Source organism: Erithacus rubecula (assembly GCF_903797595.1).
Source record: "Erithacus rubecula genome assembly, chromosome: Z".
Taxonomy (NCBI): domain Eukaryota; kingdom Metazoa; phylum Chordata; class Aves; order Passeriformes; family Muscicapidae; genus Erithacus; species Erithacus rubecula.
The window spans coordinates 13,886,470-13,910,275 of NC_136661.1; the positions used below are offsets into that span (position 1 = coordinate 13,886,470).

The window sequence follows — 23,806 nt, forward strand, 5'->3', positions numbered from 1 at the left end:
AAACAAGAGCAGCAAAGCATGATTTCCAAAGGCATACAAACCAAACAGTAATATTTCTTAGGAGTTCCCATAGACATCAGAAAAAGTTTTATAAGTTGCTACTGTGAAGCTTTCTGAAATCCCAGACAAGAGATCCAAAGAAATTATGCAAATAATTGCCAGACTGATCAGATTCTTCACATGGCAGGCAAGGCATTTGGCACAAATTGAGGGTTTGGGTGCAATTGTGTTCAGCCAACACCAACCATTATTTTATTGTAGGGTTGAATTGCAGCACAGAACACAAGAAAGAAAAGCTGCATAAGGCTTGTTGGTGGCTTTTTTCCTGTCTCATGACAGAACCATGACAGCTTCAGAGCTTTGGACCTCCACATCCCTTTTCCCTCTCTTGCCATCTGTTTACTCTTTAGCAACCCTCTGAATCCCAGGGGAGACAAAAAAGAAAAAAAACAAAACAAAACAAAACAAAAAAACAAACAAACAACAAAAAAAAAAAAAACCCAGCAGCAACAACAATAACAACAAAACCTTTCCGGAAAATCCCAGCAGAACCTCACCCCTGTTTAGAAGGTTCCAAAGACCTCACAGAGGCTGAGAACAGATTACATATTCCCACTCAAATGCAAGAGCTGAAGTCGTGAGTGACCTGCCATTGATTAAGTCAACCTCCCATGTCAGTTGTCTCCTAACACGCCAGCTGATATTGGAAGGGACCACTGAAGATCATCCAGCCCAACCCTTCTGCCAAGCAGGGTCACCTAGAGCAGATTACACAAGAACACGTCCTGGTGGGCTTTGAATATGTCCAGAGACAAATATGAAGAGCTAGCACCCTAAACCTGTCACACACAGCTTTTTGGTTCACATGTATTTTCAGACAGCATCACACATCCTCCCATAGAGAGAAGCTGGGCAAGACGAGAAACACTGGATCCCCAACAGAGAAATTACAACTCACGGGCATAAACAGCAAGCACTCTTCCTACATTTTAATCACAAAGAACATCTGAAACAATAATATCATGCTTTCTGCCAAGTGATGGAAATGTCCAAAGGCATTCCTGTCAGGGCATTACCGTTGTGTCATTTTTCAGAGCACCGGTGCACATAAGAAGTTACCCCTTTCAAAGGAAAGGCCTTTCCTCCCTCCCTCCCTCCCTCCCTCTCTCCATCACCTCATCCCCTCCCCGAAGGCCCTCCTCCCTCGCTGCCGAAAGCTCCCCGGCTCCCTTCCCACCGACCCACGCCCGGAACGCCCCCCGCGCCCACCCAAGGCCGCCCCGCCCGTCTCGGTGCCCGCCGCACCCCCGGGTCCCCTCGGGTCCCCCCCGGCCCCGCCCGCGCTCCCCTGACAACCGCAGCGCGCGCCGCGCGCGGCCCCGCCCCGGCCCCGCGCACACAATGGGCCTCGGCGCGCGCGGCCCCGCCCGCGCCCCGCGCGCGCGGCACCGCCCGGCCGGGATGCGGGGAGCGGGGGGGAGGGTGTCCGCGGCCGCCGCCCCCCCCCGGCCCGCTCACCATCGCTGCGCTTGATCTCCACGTAGATCCCTATCTGGATCTTGCCGAAGTTGGCCGCTGCCATCGCTTCATGGGGCGCACCGGGGGAGATCGGAGGCGCTGCCGGCCGGGCACACCGCGGGGAAGGAGGGGAGGGAGGGGAGGTCGTGCACGGCAGAGGCGGCGGCGGCTTCGGGCGGGCGCGACGAACGGCCGGAGAGGGGGAGGCGGGGAGCGGAGAAAAGGCGCCGGCCGGATACAACAGGCGCCGCTGGCACTTCTGCGCCTGCGCGGCCGCCGCGGCGTCACGGCGACACCGGCTGGCGGGAGGGGGCGGGGGAGCCGCGCGGTCGCAGGCCGCGCGCCCCGCCCCGGGCCCCGCCCCTCGCCGCGGGCGCGCGCAGGGGGCGCGGGCGGGGCCGGGCCCGGCCACCCGCAGTGGCGGCATCGCCCTGAGGCGCTGCCCCGGCCTCGCACACGGGCGCGCACACACACACACACACACACAGGCGCGCTCCCTGCGGCACCAGATGGTGGCCGGGCTGCTCCGGAGCGTTAATGTAATAGCTTTATCTACCTGCTGCCTGCTCATGCGGCTCCCATGTGCTCAGTAGAGCAGCTTAGGGGCAGTCCTGCTCCCCAGCCTGCCTGCAGCTCCTGTGTGCAAGGAAGGCACATGGTGTGGTTCCTGGGGATGTGCTGTGCAGAGATCACATTTGGATAGATAATCCTTGTGGATCTATTCTAACTCAAGAATATTTCATTAATCTGTGAAGGTCATCCCATCAGCAGCATCCATCCATCTTGGGAGCCTGCTGGGAACCCAGAGAAGGACTCTTTCTCACGAACTATAGTGATAGGACAAAGAGTAATGGGTACAAATTGAAAGAGGGGAAGTTTAGGATGTTAGAATGAAATTCTTTGTGAGAGTGGTGAGGCACTGCAGCAGTTGCCAGGGAGGCTGCGGGTGATGTCCCATCCCAGGTGCTGAGCTAGGCCTCCTTGAATGAGGCCTGGAGCAGCTTGCTCTTGTGGGATGTGTCTCTCCCCAGTGGAAGAAGGTTTGGAACCAGATATTCTTTAAGGTCCATTCCAACCCCTTAACATCCTGTGATTCTATGACCTTTGCCTCGTGCCCTGTGTCTTTATACAGCTTAAATAAAAATAAAACACGATTTGTGTTCCACATTTCCTGTTGTGACTTCTTCATCCCAGGCAGGCCATTGTGTTGCACGTTGCCCCTTGGGTTTCTCCTCTGAGGGTGGTTCCTGACATGATAAGTCTGCCACTGGTTTAAAATTGTCCTTCCTGCACAGCTTCTGGTAACCTTGGGCAGATCACAACAAATTCCCTAATTACTTGCCAAGCAAAAACTAGTCTAGTAAAAATAATCCCCCAATCCACACATCAGCTGGGTATATGGAATGACAGCTGCCACATCGCTGAGAGCTGTGCCCTCCCAGCCAGCCTGCCACTCTCCTTCCCTCACCTCTCTGCTTCTACTGTCAGTTTTCTACTGAAATCATTGTGATACCTGGAAAGTCACAGTCAAGAAATCAGGGCTCCCAGTTCCTACAACCTTCCTACATGTAGAGTAGCAGCTGTGGTGGTCCAGCTTTCCCCCACCACACTACGGTCTCAGAAATGCTTATTAGCACCTGAGCTAAGCTGCTCTGGAGCTTATCATAAATACTGTCTGCTCTCAGGAACTTACCTTGTCTAATGAGCTCCTGTGTTTTAATCAATAAGCTTAGAAACTTTTATTGCCTGCGAAACAATATTTTTGTCATTGAACCTTCAAGGAAAGTTACAGACCTGAATTGTGGCCAGGATAGAAAATTGCTGTGTCTAAAGCCCACTGTGTTGTGACCCAATGGACAGCGGTTGTGAGACCCTTTGTGCTCACCTGCGTTGTTTTATTTAACCTGATGGTTTTGTACTGAAGATAAAAACATTCAGGTTCTCAGGTCAGATGCAGAGTAATGGAAAAGCAACTCATTTGAAATAATTTGAAATTATTTTTCATATTATTTGCTCTGTGTTGAAATGTCTCCATAACGTATGAGTGGTAAACTATATAGGCTTTTCTGGAAAATTATTTGATTCCTGTCATTGCAGAAAGAGGTGACTATTTTTACTAAAAAATCATCCCATTGAGGTAACAAAGGTGTATCTTAAAAAAAATATACACAATCTTAAGTGTTAACAAAATCAAGTTCTACTCAAAACTAAAATAGGTATTAAGCACACAGAGATCTGGAGATAGCCCTGAAATCTTTGAAACAATTTGACCTTAGTCCAGCAAATAATTTTAAAATATTCCAAACTTGAAACACATTTGAAGTTGACTTATGAAAATAAGACCCACTTTTTTTTTTTTTTTTTTTTTTTTTTGCTGTATATGCTGTTATAACTGAGATTTTTTTTCTATTGTCATGAAATACACATAGAAGCATTCACAGAGCAAGTCAGCCAGCAAACTGCTTGTTGTGCCTGGAAAATGAACAATGCTGATAGTAAATAAATTCAAAATATTTAAAATATATGACCATGCATTATAGGAAGTTTTCTTATGAAATTAAAGATCCGTAACTGGTTGGGATTTTGTAAGAATATATTCTTTTTATTTTTTTCAAGAAAACCCTTGCAATACTCACTTTTGAATACCAGGTCTTACCTAGTGTTCTAAATATATATCTCTTCAAAATTTTCATTAATATTAATGTTAATATTAATATATATTCAATCCAGTTTTAAAGAGAAAAATAAAGTTTTGAGTTCCAAAATCTAGTCACACATTTTTAATTGAGGTACAGGAAATTTTTATTTTGTAGAATATAGCATTTTGTTAGCTCCCAACATAGAATTATTCTGAACATTTTTTTAGAAAGTGTATTCATAGCTTCTAAAGCACTGTTTACAAAATTACAAGAGCTGTGTCTACTTTTTATGCATCAAGGGCATCAGTACATATTACTCTTGCCAACACAGAAAAATATTGCAATTGCTGAAGCTTTGGCATTCAGCTGTACATTTTGACTGCTGTTGGATTAGTCATCCAAAATACTGGAAAAAGATCACGCTCCAGTTGTGTTTCAATTGTTAGGAGGAATTCTTCAGTCTTTAACTAGCGCTAGCATCTTGCATTTTACATGGACACAAGCATATTTATTAAAAAACTAAATTTACTGTATTTCAATATAGAAATTGGGTTATTATTAGGAGTCTACCTGCGTGATAACTTAGAAGTAATTTATTATTAAGTATTTTAACTATTTCACAGCCCGAGTGAGCATATACAATTAATCACAGTACACATTTACAACCATACTGATATGAAATTATTTCTTTTTAAAGCTCAAATCTGAAAATATATTTATGTTTCTATGAATGCATATGGTATCAAATGTGTAAACAGATCAGCCAGCAGGTTAAAGGAACATGTAGTCACTTGTAAGATTAAAATATTGAGTCAGCTTATTTATTATAAAGAAACAAATTTTAACAGAAGACATTATACAAGCATATCTTCTCAGGTCATCATGAGAATCTGTTACCAAAAAGAATTGCAAATTTAATAATGATAGATGATTTATTTTACTTATGGGTAAGAAAATATGCAAGAAGAGACTGAACTAGTTTGACATTCCTGTTTTCCACTTAGACTGATAGACTTGTCCACCTCAGTACATTAGTGAAAACAGTTTAGCTGAGCTCTCTCAGATCCCTTCCTGTTCTTTTTTCCTTTTAAGCTTCTCTTCATCTGTATTTTTTCACTGTTTAAAGCTACCCCCGATGGACACAGCACTTCCTGAGTAATTGCACCATACAAAAGTGTCAGAAAGTAAAAATAAGAGAACTGCCTTACTTGAAGATAAAATACTTAAATATATTTCCCACTGCATTACCATATATAAAAATCTGACTACCTCTGTATAATTAACTATTGTAATATTCATAATTTTGCATAGCTGCCTTATCTGAGAGTCAAAATGTTTTCAACTGGGCACTCAAGGTTTAATAACTAACCTTTTATCTTCCACACATGCAGTCTAGATTCCATTGTTTTGAATATCTACAAATCTATTTAGAATCCTCAACAAGTTAACAGATTATTCATTTGAGTAACAATGCTTTGGGGATTATAATTAATTAATTATATATTAGAAGCAACATAGATTATTAGATTTTCAGATTTAGACAGGTATGTCTAAACATAACAGCATTCCCTGTATAGAGAATGTAGGTGCTGAAGCAGTTGCTGTAAAGCTCCAACATGCTTGTCATATGTTGAATTTAACAGAGCTATCAGTGAGCTACCCAGGATCGCTGGTCTCTGCTCTTGCAGGAACCATCACTCCACATGCTGAAAGACCAACACTCCAGAAGTTTTAGTACACTTCTACAGGTTTAAAAAGTGTGGAGAAAAGTAATCGCTGAGCAAAGTTGTCACCAAAGCAAATGCAACTGTAGAAATAAAATTGTTATTTTATTCACTGCATTATTATTCCAGGTTGAGCTGCACTCTAAAAGCTTCTGCATGCATAAAATCAGAGCATTTCTGGGAAGATAAAGGAGTCAAGAAGTGAAAAGAATGTGAATGTATTTCAATCCTTTCAAACCAGGAGACATGAGAGACACAAAGTGCTTCTGGGAAAAGCACACCTTCCTCTCTTACCATGCCCTTCACTCCACCTCTACATTTGTAGTAGTGATGGCAGCATCTTTTGCTTTTCCCCCTATTCATAGCTACTTCTGTGTTTGGTGGGATTAGTTTTAATATGTCCTTAAGGTGAAAATGGCAGTGCAAGAAGAACTACACTAGTTCAAAAGTCTCAGAATAGTGGGGGAAGCACTGAAGAATAAGAAAGCTGGGTGTGCTGATTGCAATAGACAGTAATGTGGTCATTATAGCTCTGGCACATACTTTGCATATCCTCTTACTCCCTCCATATGCTGCTGCTGAGTGTCTGGCCCAGGGCAGCTATGTATCTGGGGTCATGTTTCATTATGCTTCCCTATTGATTGTACTAAAGACAGGCAGAATTCCTACTAGATAGAAAACTACTTTGGAGGAAAACTGAGAAGATGAACCTCTGTCCAACCTTCTTGCTGCCTACAGGTTAGCTCAGACCACCTATACTGTTGATATTTGTATTTAACCTTCACTCTCCTCTTCCTTCTTTCTTCTCTCTCTTAGCACTCCTATCCAAGTCTTCATGGAAAATCTCAGAGGGATTGTGGTAAAACATTGTTCCAGTCAGGCAATTTGACTGAGTGGTAAACACACATTTCTTATATCCTTCTACTACCTAATTTCACTTTGCTGTCAGAAGGAAATTACCAGTGACACATTACCTGTGAAAGTAACTTTGGCACGCATGCATTTATTTTGGAGCTTAATCTAGTATTTTCATCCCCTCTTTGCATCACCAGTAAGACTTCTGCAACAAACAATGTAGAACTATTCCACCATGTATAAACTGAGGTGTTTCTTTATTGTCCTAAATCTTATTCTATAGTTATCTATAGGTTTCTGTACTAGTAGTACACAGTGTTGGCAAAACCAGGTATTTATATATAAGGTATTTTTGTGTTAACACACAGCATTTAAGCACATTTTTATGTTGAAATTTGAATTAATGTAGTTTGTCATTGTGCTTGTTCTGTGGTTTCACCCCTTTTTGATATTCTTTGTAAGTCTAGTGTAACATCTGTGTAACTAGAACTGCATGGCATCATCCTGTGTCAACATCCAGACACTAGGCTTGGTAATATGCCTGGAGTACATAGAACTCTATCCTGAAAATGCCTGCTCCTCAACATACAAGTGAGAAAAAATGCAAAAATACCTATTTGCAGTTCCCCAGTCGTGCAATAGTCAGGGCCTAAATTCAAGCTAAAAGGATATTTATTCTAAAGGAAGACAAGCAGTGGATTTGGTTGCACAAATTCTGGAAGACAGAAACTTGGAAATTAGTATGATGGCACAGCAATCCCAAGGTTTCTTCCAAGCACTAGCATAGACCTCTGATAGTAGAAAGCCATTGTGCAATTGTAGCCCACTTGTACCTATAATGAAGCATAATTTTATGAAGTGAAAATTGTGAGAAAACTTTTTTAAAAATCAAAGTAATTAAAATGGTACTTTTCATCCATAACCTCCTGCAAAGTAGTCAGATACACTTTTGTTCTGTGTTTTTTCAAAGAGCAAACTTTCATCAACTCTTCTAAAAAGAAAAAAATAGTAAAAGCTTTCTTGTATAAAAATCACTGCTACATAAAATTATTTTCTTAAAATGCATTTGTTGTCTAATAATTTGACAGATTCTTTGGGAAAATTAATAAATTTGAATGCAAATGGATTAATGCATGTTTTTGTCTTCATTAATGTCAGAGGAAAAATAAATTTGAAAATATTTATCAACTTCTATACCATTGCATATCTCACTGCACTTCCTATTTATTCATCTTGGAAACTAGAGAGAAATGATACATGCAGACCATTCTGATCAATTTGTGTTTAGGGAGCTCTCATAATTTATAAGCACAGCAAGCATAATGTTTTTATTTTTAAAGTTAAAAAATAATCTTGGACATTGTAACTATTTATTGTAACAACCACAATAGCTGAAAGTTATTAATACCCTACCTTTTTTAGTAAAACAACTCATATGTTATTTTTTTCATGTCAAATGATTATGGTCAAATAGTGTTCCTTTTTCCTGGGTTTCAGAAATGATGAAACTTCTAAAATTTTAATAACCTACTGTCTTCCAGTCCCTAGGCAAACGTCTTGCCACTTCTTACTTTGCCAAAGCAATGAGAATGAAAGGTTATGACTTGAAGGACTTACTGCAGTTAATTTCACAGTTAAAGTAGATGTTTACCTCAGTATAATTGCAGCTGAACTGCTACTTTGAGATGATATGAAATCAAGGATTCCTTTAGATTCAGCGTGTAGGAGTGCAACTCTGAAAGAACAGGCATTTTATGGCAGTGAAATCCTACCCATTTTCAAGAAATAAACTGTATCAGAATGGATTCTGTGGCACAGACATCTCTCAGGATCAAAATATAAACGTGGAGAAGTTACACTTTTGCGTGGAAGGACTCCAGCAGGCATCAGTGTTTGGGCAAGTCTTTTGCTTGTGGAGGAGGTGGCGGGAGGTCTCCATCTCTCTCCAGCTGGAGGCGCAGAATCTGTCATATTGACAGAGACACCTTTGAAGAAGATCCAGTGGCTGGCTGAAAAGCCTGGCATGGCTACACTCACAGACAGCTGCAGGGGCACAGCAGAGAAGGTATTTGAAAATATCAGTGTGCCTCAATACACTGTGAATATAAAGTTTTTCACCTAAATATTCATAGTTGTGTTCCAATCAACTTGTTGTTTCCAAGCTCACTACTTAAAGTGCATGATACTTAGAATATTTTTAGGTTCACCAGTGAAACACATTTAAATACATTTAAGCTTTTTGTACTTTTACTAAGTAGTATACAGACAGTGAAAATATACTGGGGAGGAAACTGCTTTTTATGTTTTGCTCTGAAGGTAGGTAGGAAATGTTTTGAAGTTGTGCTCTTCTGTCAGCTTAAAGAAATATATTTGTATTATAATAAAATTTTGAGATATACTTGTAAAGTGCTATAAAGTACCAGCTGAGTCACAGAGCTTACCGTAAGAAAGATCCTTTCTTATTTTTATTATTTCCTCTGATAAAGGTATAACTGATTTTCTTCCTTTTTAGGGCAGCATTGCCATCCAGGCAAACGGAAGAAAAGCGTCTGAAAGATAAGCAAGTTTTATTTTATCTCATTTGGACTTTCTAACAATGAGATGCTCTGTAGAGTGCCCTCAAAAGCTCATCTCTGGATTTTATGGTTTATTTGAAGTTTCATTTTGAAAGAGACATTTTTTCTTCTTCCTAACATGCTGTTAAAAAGCTATACTGGGCATGTAGAAGAAAGTTACAATTCCCAAAAATTAATGTATCAGCAATAATAAATGTCATAATTGAAATATTAAACTCACAAATGAGAATTAAAATATTGAAATGTGCAATAATAGTGCCTTGAAAATTCCCACAATAAATATGCTTAATACAACCTGGTGTCAAACTGCTCCTGCAGAAATAGAGGTTCAGTTTAGGCTGGATGTATTCCTGAAGAATAGCACGGGGTACACTGTAGATAAAAAATATCCTTTCTATTACGTGTACTTTAACCCTGGATCAAATTATACAAAGTGTTTGCCATAATTCTCCAGTGAAGGTGATTCGAAAAGAGCTTAAGTGTCTCTTAGAGAATATACCTCTGAGCAGGAGGATGGGCTAGATGACCTCTTTCATATCCTTGTAACCTTACATTTCTATTGTAATCAGGACAAATCCTTTTTCTCCTGCTTAAATCTTCTTCCCCACCTGGATTAACAGATTTCATTTGAACTTCATAGCTGTTATAATTTTAGCAACAAGTTTAATGCTGTGTGTTCAACCACTACCCAAATTATTTATCTGGTAGCTTGAGCATACAGCTAAGGAATTTGAGGAAAGAATCCCTGCTTTTCAGTGTGCTGGCAGAAGAGGTGGAGATGTTGTTTTTCTATGTAATTATATACAAAACCCTCTAAGTGCCCATCAGTGACATTAAAATGGACTTACTTAGTAATTGCTGAAGCTGTTATAGTTACTAGCATTTTTCATTTATAATTCTGAGGTTATAACCTTCTCTAAGGAAATCAGAAAAAACAGACAAATCTAGGCTAACCCAGTCAATTCCAGGGTATGCAATACATGCATACCTGGATGAGAAATTCCTCAGAAAAGTTGTTTCTGTTGCTCAGATGCCAACAGCCATCAATACAAAGCAAATAGAAAAGTAACAAGACATAGTTATGAGGAGAATAAAATCTCTGTCCTATAATTTTCCTGTCTTCATAACTTAAATATTTTTATATTAATCTCCTTCTGAAATAAAAAGAGATTTATAAAAACAGGTGATTTTTACACAAATTGTTCGTCCTCAAAGCAATATAAATTAGTGAAATAACCCAACATATTGAGAAACTTAAATGGGAAACATACAGGTTTCTATTCTACAGGTTATAATCTACCCATGAAGTTGCCACAGATTTTAGAGAATGATGTTTAATTCACAATGGCTAATTTATAGAAATTGCAATTTTTTTCCCCTCAGATGTAATGTCGTGTTTTAATTTAAAATCTTTGAAGAATTTGATTTCATAGGTATTATGGAGACAAGTGTGGGTACGAAACATTCTACAAATGAGGTACTGTAGTTAGAGATTAAATTTATGTGCCTGAGAGATAAAAGATCATCTCATAACTTCATTCTGTGACTATCTTGCAGATTGTCACATATTTATTAAGCCAGCTTTCCATGATTTCCCAGTGTTCACCAAACTAGAGGCAAACAGAATGACTCTGGGTGGTGATGGCACATGGCAGAGCCATAATGAACTATGCACAGATTTTTTTGCCTGAAGTTTTACTGCGTTCACAGAAACCTCTTTAATTTATCATAATCCTTAACAGTGATGGGTCACTACTCACACAAGTGTAAAGTATTCACATCAGAATAATTGGTAAAGAAAACTTGCATCACTGCCAAATACCTACCACGCTGGAAGACTGGTAATAATTGTGTAAGACTGTGGGAAAGGCTTACTTTGAATAAGCAACAAAATGGCACATTGAAGCAAATTGTGTCGAGAGGCTGGCTCAGTAACACCTATCCAGGAAACTGCCAGGTAGATAAGTCTAAATGTTGTTGCTGTGTAGTAAAAGAGGTCTCCCTAGACCTGGCTAAAATATGTTATTAATACATTATTGGGATTAAGGCATCCTCTATACATTGATTTTTACTGAGACCAATGACACTTAGATACCCTAGCTGCTGTTAGAACACCAGGAATGAGTTATGGCCCCCATCAACATTCAGCAGACCTCCATGAAGGCAAACACAAAACCATGAACCCTAGTGGGTATATCTGCTGTCCTATTTCTGCTGCCAAGGCTTCCAACCTAAACTGGTACATAAGAAAACAAAGCTAATTATTGAATATTTTTCTGTGGTCCAGATTTGATTCTTGTATCCCAGGAAACCAGAGGTATGAGGAGTCCTCCAATCCAAATATACTAAGTAAGAAAAAAATTGCAAGTACATGCAGAAACATTTCACATATTTCCTATTTTATGGGGATTTGTTCTAAGGGCTGCACAACCACAGCCATTCATCTAACAGTTGAGATGTCTTCTGGTGTGGAATTGGTGCTACATATGAAGCTGTATGTTAAAGATCAGTCAGCCTACTGACAGCATAACCTGCTATTGCTGCATAATCAATAATACATATGGTACAGTGCAGTATTATTTGCTGAGATAAATATTCACAGATCATAGTCTAGTGCTTTACTAAAGAATCACACTACTTCAAATGGATAAACAGTACCTGTGTTGGCTCAAAGATGTGATTTATTGCCTGAGAACTTTTCCAAATTTTATCTCTTCTTTTGCCATTTACAAAGCTCAGCAGTTTGCATTGAGCAATATTATATCACTTAGGTGAGATAAGTTCCTTCTTTTTAATGAAACTCTATCAATATTTCGAAGATTTCTCTGAAAAATATGTTTCTGTTGGACTGCAATTTCTGACATGCTTTCGTAGCCCTTTTGTGGGTATAAATCTTCAATTTGGTTTTCATCTGTGCTTTTTCTGTGTGGCTTTCATTTTTCACTCTGCTTCTAGAGTACATCAACAGGAACACATTTCCAAATGATAGCACTTTTCTGCAGAAGATCTAGATTTCAACCAGATAGAAAAATAATGTGATTTCTCCCTTGTAAGAAACTCTCTGGTCTTGCACAAGATATATATGATTCTATGGCATGTTGCTCCCCAGCTTTTAGATCTGTACTTAGTACTTTTATAAAATCATATCTATCCAAAGTAAAGTGCAAACATTTATCAACCCTTACAAAGCCGTTGGTATTGGACAGGAGAATAAATGTTCTATGTAACACAAATAATAAAATTATTATTAAAAATTAATTATATTCTTCTAAGAGATGATAACATATGATCAGAAAATCAGCACATATGAATTTTCACATGTACTCATTCTTTCTTGTCTGCCACCTTACAAGGGCCTTGCAATGTGAAGTGCAGCAGGCTCACCCTTATCCTGAGGTGTTCTGAAGTGCCCTGTTCAGATGTCTACCCAATCCTTTTCTGTGATGCCCACCAGGAGCAACTGCATATTCATTGTAACCTCCTTATAGTCTGTAATTATTCCACATGCATTTAGAGCCTTCTCTCTCCCTGAAAAACTGTAACTGAGATATGGCAACCTGTCCTTTTAATAACTTACTGACACCTTTTCACCTCTCCAGGCAATTTTGCCTTAAAGAAATACAGTTACTTACCAAGCATGCATTATCCAGGAACTCCACTGGAGTGACTAGTGTGCATTGTGTACATGCTGCTGTGGGCCAGCTGAGTTTTCCACCTCAGCCACAGATCTCCCCTTTTCAGCACTTACCAGGTGTCTTTGAATCCCTCTTTGCACAATGGGCCTGTGCACAGTGAAGCTTGGTCTGGGAGAGCTGTACCACTCTGTATCTCCTCTCTTCAGAGAATCATGCAATATTTGAGTTGTGAACAACCTTTAAAGGTCAGCTAGTCCATTCAAGGAGTAGGGAGATTTTCAGTTGGATCAGATTTCTCAGAGCCTGGTCCAGCCTGATGTTGAATAAGCCCCAAGGATGGGGTGTCTTCCATCTGTCTGAGAAACCTGTTCCAGTGTCTCATAACATTCATGGTAAAAAATTCCTTTCTGTATCTAGCCTGAATCTGCCTATTTTAAATACTGGGAGAGTAAGATCTCCCTAGAACCTTCTATTCTTTAGGCTGAACAACCCCAGGTGTCTCAGCTGTTTTTTCATAGGAGATGTGCTCTATCCTTCTTGTCACCCTCATAGCACTCTACTGTAACTACTGAAACAATTCCACATCCTTCCTGTGCTGGGAGCCCAGAGCTGGTGCAGCACTGCAGGTGGGGTCTCAGCAGAACAGGGCAGAATCCCCCTGGCCCTGCTGCCCACTCTGCTCTGGATGCACCCAGCACACGTTTGGCTCTCTGGGCTGGCAGTGCCATGGCTGGGGCATCTCCAGCCTCTCACCCACCAGCACCCCAAGTCTCTCTCTCAGGACTACTCTGGATCTGCCCATCCCCAGCCTGTGCTGATAATGGGGCTTGCCCCAGCCTGGGTGCAGCACTTTGCACATGGTCTCACTGGACCTCATGAGGTTCCCATGGCTCCACTTCTCATGCTTTTCCAGGTCACTCTGAATGGTGCTGCATTGCATATTCTGTGATGCAGATCCAGCTGTTGCCCAGACAAGCCCTTCTGAAAAACCTGGTGGTAGTGCTTGTCAAAATCTCTTGAAATAAATGTAATAAATGCTTTTTATTATATGTCATAATGTTCTTCAGTAATTTAATTTTTAGACCAGAGCAATGATTTCTATTTCCTATAATTTCAGAACTTTCCTGTCTCAAACCTAGCTACTCAAAGTGAAAATTGGTTTATTAGCTTCAGGTAGGCCACCATGAAAGGTGCTTTTTTTGGAATGAGTCTTCCTGGTTAATCACTAACATGATGATGAAAGTGATACGTCAGACATAAATCACATTTAAAATGGAAATGTCTAGTCCCCAGGATCAATAAAAACTTTAAAGTCTGATTTCCTGTATGACTGCAAGTTTCTGAAATACCCTAAATTAGTTCCTAACAATGCCTGTGGAGAAACATATTTATAGCATTTCTCATAGATTCTCTTGAATTAGATTGGAAATTGCCCATGGTATAGGTAACCATACATAGAAAGCAGTGCCAGGTTTGCAGCCATATGTGGAATTTTCCTGATAGTATTTTTGAAACTGGGTCACTTTTATGCAAAGTGCTAAATATTTAAATTCAAACTTAATCCTTGAAGTGTGCTAATTCTGTCTTTTTAAGAATTTGATAGCACTTATAAGGCAAACTCTAAGGACTATTAAAGTTAAAAACTACCAGAATTGAGGAAGAAAAAAGAGAAAATAGATCCCTAACATAAAAATAAGTGGAATTATGCCAAACTGAATTGCATCTTTTTACTCCAGTATGGAATTACACTCAGTAACTAATAGTTTCATATTTGAAATCAACAGTGAATTCCATGCATAAGGAGAGATGAAGGATGAATTGTTGCTGTTCTTCATTTGCTCAGGTTAAAACAGTAACATATTCATAAATAAGCATTCGTTGATCATCATATTTTTACACTGAAAGTAATTGTTTAGATTAGCTAGATTAGATTTGACTTCAAGATACTATAAAATCTCAAATCATAGTAATTGAGGAGAATTTATCTGTTGTGTTACATACCATTTTTCTGTCATTGAAAGGCAAGGATCATGAAAGAAAGGTGATGGGCTGGAAGAGGAAGAAAAAGAGGGAGTACAGAAGAATTAGGGTCCTTTTTCATACAATCTGTGATAGTAATTTTGTTCAGTAGAGACGTGATGGAGTGATTACTTTTCTATAAAAGGAATAAATAATGAAAGATGCACAAGAATTTACAGAATGTATTTCTAAACAGTTCTAGATTATAAATAAAAATTCATTGTCTTCAAAAATTATTTATTTTTAATATTTTAGAAGTTTAAAATATTTAAATTGTAGTATACTAGATTGACCAAAGTGATAACATTTACCATAACAATGATAAATTTTGACAAAATGTCACTCCTGACAGTGAATGCCAGTTCTACTTTCACTTGGCAAAAATGTTTGGCAGCAGTGTAACTCAGGAAGACAAAACATCTCCCAATAGATGATTCAGAGAACCTTAAGACAGCCCACTTACTAGTTAATATTTTAGAAGAGGACTTGAGAGGTTAATTCTTTTTTATAAGAAAAAGCTGTAAAATTTTAAAGCTGAAAAGTAGGGTATGATCTTGGATACATGAAAAGAAATCCTCTTTTATAGATGGTGAAGAAACTGTCATTGCTTTGTAGCTTAAAGTTATGCTGAACATTCTTGTGTCCTAGATTTTTTCTCAACACTCAGTATATGTTTTGGAATTTAAGTTGTTTTTTTTTTTTTTATAATCAGAAATAATGAATGTATCTGCAGTAACCTTATACAATGCAATTATATGAGTTTCAATGGTACTTTGACACTCCAAACACTAAAACTATTAAAAGACATAAGGGAAAAAAAAAACATTAAAGGCACAGACAAAATTCCTTTCTTCCCTTTGCATTTTACCTGATAAATGGCTACATAGGCTTAGTTTTGCTTACTTCCCAACAGGAATGTGTGTGTGTATACAGTCATTGGTACTTGAGTATTACTCATTGCTATAAGAGTCTCTTGTTCAGCAGTGACACCTAGAATCCTGTGCTATTTCAACTTTGTTTATGAAAATTTTCCTAAGGTTTTCAGCTGAGGGTGGCACTGAGGGTGAGTGGGGTGCTTTCTGGGCTGGGTGGTGATGCCAGTGGTGTTTCCAGCAGGCACATGGAAACACTGGAATGCTGGTGAGCACCCGGGAGAGCAGACCCAGGGTCCTCCAGGGCTGAACCTGGCTCAGCCATCCTCTCTGAGACAGAGGGACTGTGCTCAGACATCTCCCTTTCTGCAGGGCAAGACTGATCTCAAGGCAAGCTGTTTCATGGAGACACTTACTCAGAGAGTCCCTCAGGGCATCCACATTTTTGTGATGCTATGGGCATCATGCTATAGAAAATTATCACTGTACCAGAAGAGGTGTATTGACTTTTAATCCATGCAAACCAGCACTAACTAGCCTGTCCACTTTATTATTAATGCTGTCTATTTTACTGGTATTTATGCTCACTAATACCTAAAATATATACCATTTATTTATGGATCTTATTTTTTAAATATTTTATAAAAATACAAACAAACTTGGTCAATGCATTACACATGTAAAACACAGTCATATGTTGCATGTCACTGTCACAACTTGCCAGATACAAGCCAAGGGCCAATCACTATTATTTCAGCAAAGTTGCATAAAAATATATAGCATGTTAAGCAAGTGTTTAATTTGTTTAACACTGGATGTGATTCTCTAACCACATTACAATTATATCACAATAATAAATGGATTACACAGAAGTGTTCATTAAAAGAAAAAGGTAATCTCTTCCTAAATTCCTTTTTTTCCTGACCTTTGACAGATTTGGAGCATTTTAGGAAAGCTTTTGATGTTCTGTGATGTTGAGAGCTTTCTTATTGCTTTCAGAAGAGCCTAATGAAATGAAGATATGTCTTGTTCTAACTGCCCTGTACACTGGTCATAGGTCTTTGTGTCTTTATGGTGACTACAGATAAGGCATGTCACATTCTTGACAATTTTTTTGCAGATACATCTTTCAATTGAGATACAATTCTACTGTGGCTGAAGTGAATTTCTAATTGTCTTCTCTAAGGAATGAATTGATGTCAACAGCAGGGACTGTCAATATTGCCTAAATCAAGCACAGCATTAAGATTATTCTTTGCTAAAGAGACACTCAAGGAAATGGTGATGCTTTCAGAAATTCTAAAAATGCAGATTTGTGTTCTATTCTCATCAGTATAAATCCCACCCTGTTGTGTTGGTAGATTAACACTGTGAACATTACCTGTGTAACCAAGTACAGAATCTGACACAAAATCCATAGAACCATTGTATTATTAGGGTTGGTTGAAGGTCTGGTCAACTGTCTGTGAAAGGAGAGTAGGAGAGATGCTTATGTGTCCAATATTAAGTATTTTAATTTTGGCTCTCAAGACACTATACATGTTTTGAGATTAATTGGTCTGTATAAAAGACTAAAGGGTGCAACTTTGGCAAGAGAAACAAAAGGATTAACTAAAGATTGTAGGAATAGGGAAGCAGAAACTGCAGAAACTATTTGGATATCTTCTAGCACTTCTGCAGACAGGATTTCTGCAGTTTGTTTTCTCCAGAAAACTCCAACCCAAAAGAGCCCTTGTTGAAGTCTGATGCTCTTTTTATGGTAAACCACAAAAAGCATCTTTGATGTTTACAGTGAGAATCAAGATCAGAGTTGATCAGAAAGCTGCTGACAAGCTCCCCTGAAAGCACAGCACAATGAGGTTGCTATAGTCAAGAGGGTATTTTTGCTTCTGTTAGAATGAACTTATTTTGGTTTGCACAATATAAGAAAAAAAAATCTATAAAGTAGAGCCTGGAAAATTCCATTTCCTGCTTTCTACTCTTGGTTAGATATCCCATAATATTAAGTAACAGTATCTGTGAATAAAGAACTATTTCCCCAATATACCGTTAATGTACTTTCCAGTAATTATGTCTTGTTGAAGTATAATAAAAAATTTTCTGAGAAGCTTGCTTCTGTCACATTCTTGCTTAGAGTAAATGATGAGAATTAAACAAGGAGCCTAGAAAAGCAGCAGGAGAACACTTTGAAAGTTTCCCCTTCTTTTCTGAAGCTCTGCAGATAATCATTCAGTGGACACAACAATTTCATGACAGATTAACAAAATACCCAAAACAAGTATCATTGTAATAAAATCATTACTGTGATTGACTTGGGTTTTCCTGTGTTACAATAGGTCTAATATTAGTCAAAACCCAGTCTTTTTGTAGGATATGAGGAAAAATCTAACATTTCCCCTTGCTAGAGATAATCAGGAGTTACACAATGTCAGTCCATAGATTTTGAAATATCCAGGGATAATTGTCTGGAAAAAGATGGACTTGCTGCAAAATTCTGGAGCCTTTAGGGTGAAAATGTTCTCTTTAGACCATGGCAGGAATCCATGCAGTAGATGGTAGAGGCCACTGAGTTATTCCAATGCATTTTTATTCAAGTAATAACTTAGTGAAAGAAATTACAGTGATAGATTAATGTCAGGAATGTATCACTTTTGATGATGCATTCAATTTTTGAAAAATGCTATTTTATCTCTTTCAACCAGTTATAAAACTTTCAGATCTTATGCACAAAAGAAGTAGGACCAGACTGTAGCTGCTGGAATACTGTTGGGGCAGGAAGGAAAGTGATTTAACTTCTGGATGCACCAAGTATACAATTGACTCTGGTTATAAAGAGGGATTTTGCAATGACTTCTCTGTTTTGCATAGTCTCAGTTAGAATACTTAAACCTGGCAGATATTTTTTAGGCCAAGAATTACAAAAATATGCCTATGTGCTCATATCTCAATGGATCTTTGTTTCGACTGAGAATCTTTTAATTAAAAGGTCTTTATTTCCTGCTGTGATTGTGACTTTTTTTAGGTGTTCCACTTTTTTCAGTCAGTATTCTTGAAGCTTTGTAGGAATGAAGCATGACAGTATCTGTTTAAATATAGCCATATAAACACGTAAGTCAGCCTGTTGAAATGATGTTATTTCTTTTGAATTCTTGATATAAACATTGTCACAGAATAGAGCTATAGAAAGTGTTTTGGCAGCTGCAGCAGTAACATTTGAAGCATCTTCACAATTAGTGTTATCTACAGCTTTTTTACTATTTAGATTCATAGAAATTTGCTACCGAATTAACAACTTTTATTCTTTTGGGACTTTTAAATTAACATGGGTCAGGACACAATTTTAGCCTTTTTTTTTTTTTTTTTTTTAATGTATTTAATGAGGCTGATTATTTCCCTATGTCTTTCAGGCTTTTTTTCTGTTTGTTTGTTGTTTTTATGTTTGGGTTGTTTTAATGAGAAATGTGGGCAGATTTGGTATCAATATGGAAAAAGTCTACAGTCATGAATAAATATAAGGGAATGAAGAACAAATCTATGATGCTTAATCTATTTGAGTATTCTGTTACTGTTGCCTCTCTTGGGCTGAGCTTTTACCTCATAGCTGAGGCAATCTGCTAGAAGGAGACAGTAATGGTACAGGAAGCATCATTTATTACCACAGGCACAGTCATTTTTTTTTAAAGGAAGATTTAATTTTTGAAGAGGGGGTAGAGCACAGCAATCTCTTTGTAGTAAATGCCAAAAAATACATCTGCTGTTTCATAGCAAAAGTAAAAGAACTCCAAAACTGTTGCTGATAGACTGGGTTTAGATTAGAGAGAGGATTAAGCTTTGAGTTTACCAACTTAGTTTTTAGTCCTATGTGGCTAAAGAGATGGAAGTTATTTCCTCCCAGTTCATTCTGCATTTTCCTTCTGTTTGGTGTAACAGTATAGGTATGCTGCATGTTTCTGTACTTTTGTTGGGAGGCAGGAAGTCATTAAAAAAGTTGGTGTTCAGCTTCTCTTTCCCAGTTTCAGCCCTAGCCAGAAGAGGTGAAGTCCTAGTGCCAGAGAATAGGCACTAGGTGCTGGATAACTTGTCTGTGGTTCAGCACTCAGTGTAATTAGCAGAAGTGCTCTCCCTTAACTGGAGTGATCTTTGGGTGGGGTATCCAAGGAGGAAACCTTTGCCAGCTTCTGTGAAAGGTCCCAAGCAGCCACAGGATGTGGCAGGACTTTCTGTTAGTGCTGTCTATTAATGCACCTCTCTTCTTCCTAATAAAGAGAGATTTGAGCCAGGGCCATGCCTTGATTCCTGCTGGTCAGCACTGGAGTTAGGCAGCTGTAGGTAAATCACATACATCTTCCTTGAGCTGCCATGAGGAGTTGAGTGAGAAGGATGATCCCCTACCTTACATTCTGCAGAGCTGATTCCATGTGAGAAGCTGTAGTGCAATCTACTGTTATTCTGAAAATCGTAAATTGTCACACTGTAAAATTTAAGTTTTATGGAGCCAGTGAGTGGAATCAGTCTCCTTTTAATCCTTTGTACTGATGTCAACCTTGGCCTCACTGTTGTGTTGTAGAATACCACTTCAGAGATGGTCCATAAAAATAAAATTGGTATTACAGGTCCTAGTAGGTTTTCAGATTTTTCAATGCTCTTAGTGGAATATTTTTGAATTTTTCTAAGATTTTCTCACAAGGGTTTGTTTCTGTCTGAGCTTTGATAATGTAAGTCAGTGGAGTGCTTGGGTTTTCTTCTTGCAATTTGATAGTAAAAACAAAGTAATGCTAAATATTTTTTCCCTAGACTAACAAATCTATTTTTTATAGCATTCAGAGTGCCATGTCAGAATGCTAGAGCCATTAAAAACAATGTTAAAAACCTGTGAATTTTTGAAGTCCTCTCCTTCCAGTGTGCTTTGCTTGATATCACCACCTGCACATGTGTCTTGGCATATCTCAGCTGATAGAAGGCTGGTGTGGAGATGCTGGACATGGACCAATGATGGACAGCTGCATTTCAGAAAGGTTTTCTTTCTTGTGCCCTATACATGGTAGGGCACAGGAGGGGTTAGCAGCTTTCCAGGGCCAGCACTATTGGAATTTCTCAGGGCAGCAAGACAGGACTTCATAGCCATGATTGTCTCACTCCTGTTGCATTAAGGGTGTAGGAAACAGCAGAAGATAAACTGCCTGATGTTCCAGCTGGTCTTCAGATATTGGAAGAACTGGGTGTGTCTGGGATAAATTTCTGATTATAGTCATGTCTTGGCTTGCAAAGCAGAATGTAATGAAAAGTATGTATTCTATCACCATCTGTTGAAACCAGGTGGGGAAGTGATTATTTTTTCTGGAGGGGAATATCCTCTGCCAATGGGCCATATGTTAAAACCAGGTGGGACAGTGCTTTTTATCTTTTCCACAACCCATCCTTCTTCCAGGAAGATTTCTTGTGTTACTGGCCTATTGAGTCCCACTGAATGACTGACAAAATTAACATCATCCCATGTGAGGTGCTCAACCCAGGGGGAGGAGCCAAGCATTTACTACCTGGCTAAAGTCTGAGATTTGGAGCATTAAAGCAACTATTTTCTGCTGTATTTCAGAGGAAAACCAGACTCATCTACATCATCACTGGACTTTCAGGAAAACTGCACTCTTCTACAGGACCTCTGCTTCAACAGAACCCTATTGCCACTGCAGGAGGACTGTAGCCACCACTTAATGGGACTGCTACCAACACCCTGACTGACAGGGGGTCACGTTGTATTCTGACTCAGTAGTGTTTTGGGTTTGTTTTCTTTTCTGTGATACTGTATTTCTATTTTAATTTTTTCTAGTAAAGAACTGTTGTTCTTATTCCCATATCTTTGCCTGAGACCTCCCTAATTTCAAAATTATAATAATTTGGAGGGAGGGGATTTACATTGTCCATTTCAAGAAAGGCTCCTGTCTTTCTTAACAAACACCTGTCTTTCAAACCAAGACAAGCTAGTTTAGCACTGTAAGTGTGTTTGAGCTCAAAAGAAAAAAATTGCATGAGCACAGATGCACCAATAATCCAATCTACCAGTTTAATACTACAGATATATCACATTCACTATGGATTTATCCAATCTAGATTCATGAATAGTGTGGTTTATCGAAGCAATAAGAAAGCAAATTCAGGATTGCAGGTGATATATGCTGATACACCAATTAAAGGATGTTAACATGTGGCACAGCAGAAAGTATGGTGAGGGAGATTTGTTAGCACTATATATACATACAGACAAATGAATGTTCATGGATCTACATGAACACAGTTGGAGGCAAAAAAGTTCACTTGAAACAGCCTCTTCAGGAGTGTAGGAGAGGCCACTGACAGATCCCAAGCAGGCAGAGTTGTTTTCCTGTTCCAGAGCTGTTCTCTCCCTCCAACATATTCTGCTCTCTCCTTTTACACCATAAGTTCTGGCCTGTCCCACAGGAATGAAACCACATGTGGGGTTTGGAGACATATGATGCCCATGTTTTACATGCCCCATGCTCTCTCTTAGTTGCATCATGAGGGGTGTGTAAGTTAATATCTAAATGGGGATTAATGAGCATCTCAGTTACTTCCAGTCAGGATTTATAGCTGACAAAAGAAGAGAACACTTTGATCCTGCTCCACATTCTGAAGTGGCAATAAAGGCTTTCTCATCAGAGGGTGATTGCACCTATCATTTTCTTCTTAATAAACTATATTTCCAACAGGGCTTGTTTTTGATGGTGAGGGGAGTGTGGACATTGGCTGGTACAGAGAGGCAGGTGAAAGGACCTTGAGCTCTGAGACCTCAGCTGCAGCCCAGGCACCATTCAGTTGATAGTCCTCACTCAAGCCAGGTGCAAGATAAACAAGGCCTCTAGCTCATGTTTTCTCAATCAGTCTCATCAGTTCTTCTCTGTCTTAAAGTGACACTTGTGGAGAGTTAGGGATGTGTGTGCAGAAGAGATCGAGCTGTACGGTCAGTCAGGACCCTTCCCCCCTCGCAGTGAGACCTTTGCTCTGTGCCTGGCCTCACCCAGCCAGACGTGAGCTGAAAGAAAGGACACTGACTGCCCAAGCTATAATAACCCCTGTGACCCTTCAATAAATGCCATTTTGCTGTCCATCGCGTTGGTGTCTTGGAGCATATGGATTGAGCAGCCTGGGGTTTGGGCCGCCGTGCCGGGCTTGAACTAGGTCGCCGCAACAGACACTGAACAATTCTGACCCTTTACTGCAGTTTCTCAGCTCAGCAGGATGAGGGGACAGACAGCAAGGCAGCCCTCTCCCTTTGCCTTGAGCATCTTCCTGGGGACGGGTTGGTATCCACAGAGGGTTGCTCTGGCATTCTGTATACAAAGCATGTACTTCACATGCTTTATTTGAAAGCAAAAAGACTCAGTATAGTTTTAGATGTGCTACTTGCTCACATTTACTGGACATCACCACTACTGCTATAGGGAAAGAAGGACTCAGAAGCCCTACAGCAATATTTCTGTAGCTTTACTGAAAGTAAACTGCACCTTTTTGAAAAATAACCTACTCCAGGGGTTGCCTGTGACTCCAGAGATTCTGTTATAGACCACCAGGCCACAGACAATGCACACTGTACATTTAAAAATCAAGTCTGTTCTCAGTCCCTGTGACCATGTATCCCCTTCCAAGCCCTTCAGGAGCTCTGCAGTTGGTAAGAATTCATTCTTGTTCTCCCAAGGGCTCTGAAACCTCAGTGACAAAACTGCAACTCTCTGAAATAGAGAAATTATGCTTAAGGTGATAATAACAGAAAATACAAAAACTTGTGATTCCAAAAACCAAGATCTGACTAACAGCAGTGTGCTAGTTTTACATGGCCTGGTTTTGGTAGAAGGGGGGCCACAGAGGCTTCTGTGAGAAGCTGCCAGAAGCTTTCACCATGTCAGTCCCTGATGGCTCTGAGGATGGCCAAGCCTAGATCAACTGGAGATGTTG

The 23,806-nt window shown here is 39.5% G+C and overlaps 1 protein-coding gene across 1 annotated transcript in view; it reads right to left on the reverse strand.

Annotated features, from left to right (window-relative positions):
- Nucleotides 1-1,780, reverse strand: part of KIF2A (kinesin family member 2A) — a 52,309-nt gene extending 50,529 nt beyond the window's left edge. Inside the window, exon 1 of the mRNA XM_079330397.1 lies at nt 1,519-1,780. Within this exon, the coding sequence (XP_079186523.1) occupies nt 1,519-1,582 (64 nt within the window). The 5' untranslated portion in view covers nt 1,583-1,780. The remainder of the gene's footprint in view (nt 1-1,518) is intronic.
- Nucleotides 1,781-23,806: the final 22,026 nt, after the last annotated feature.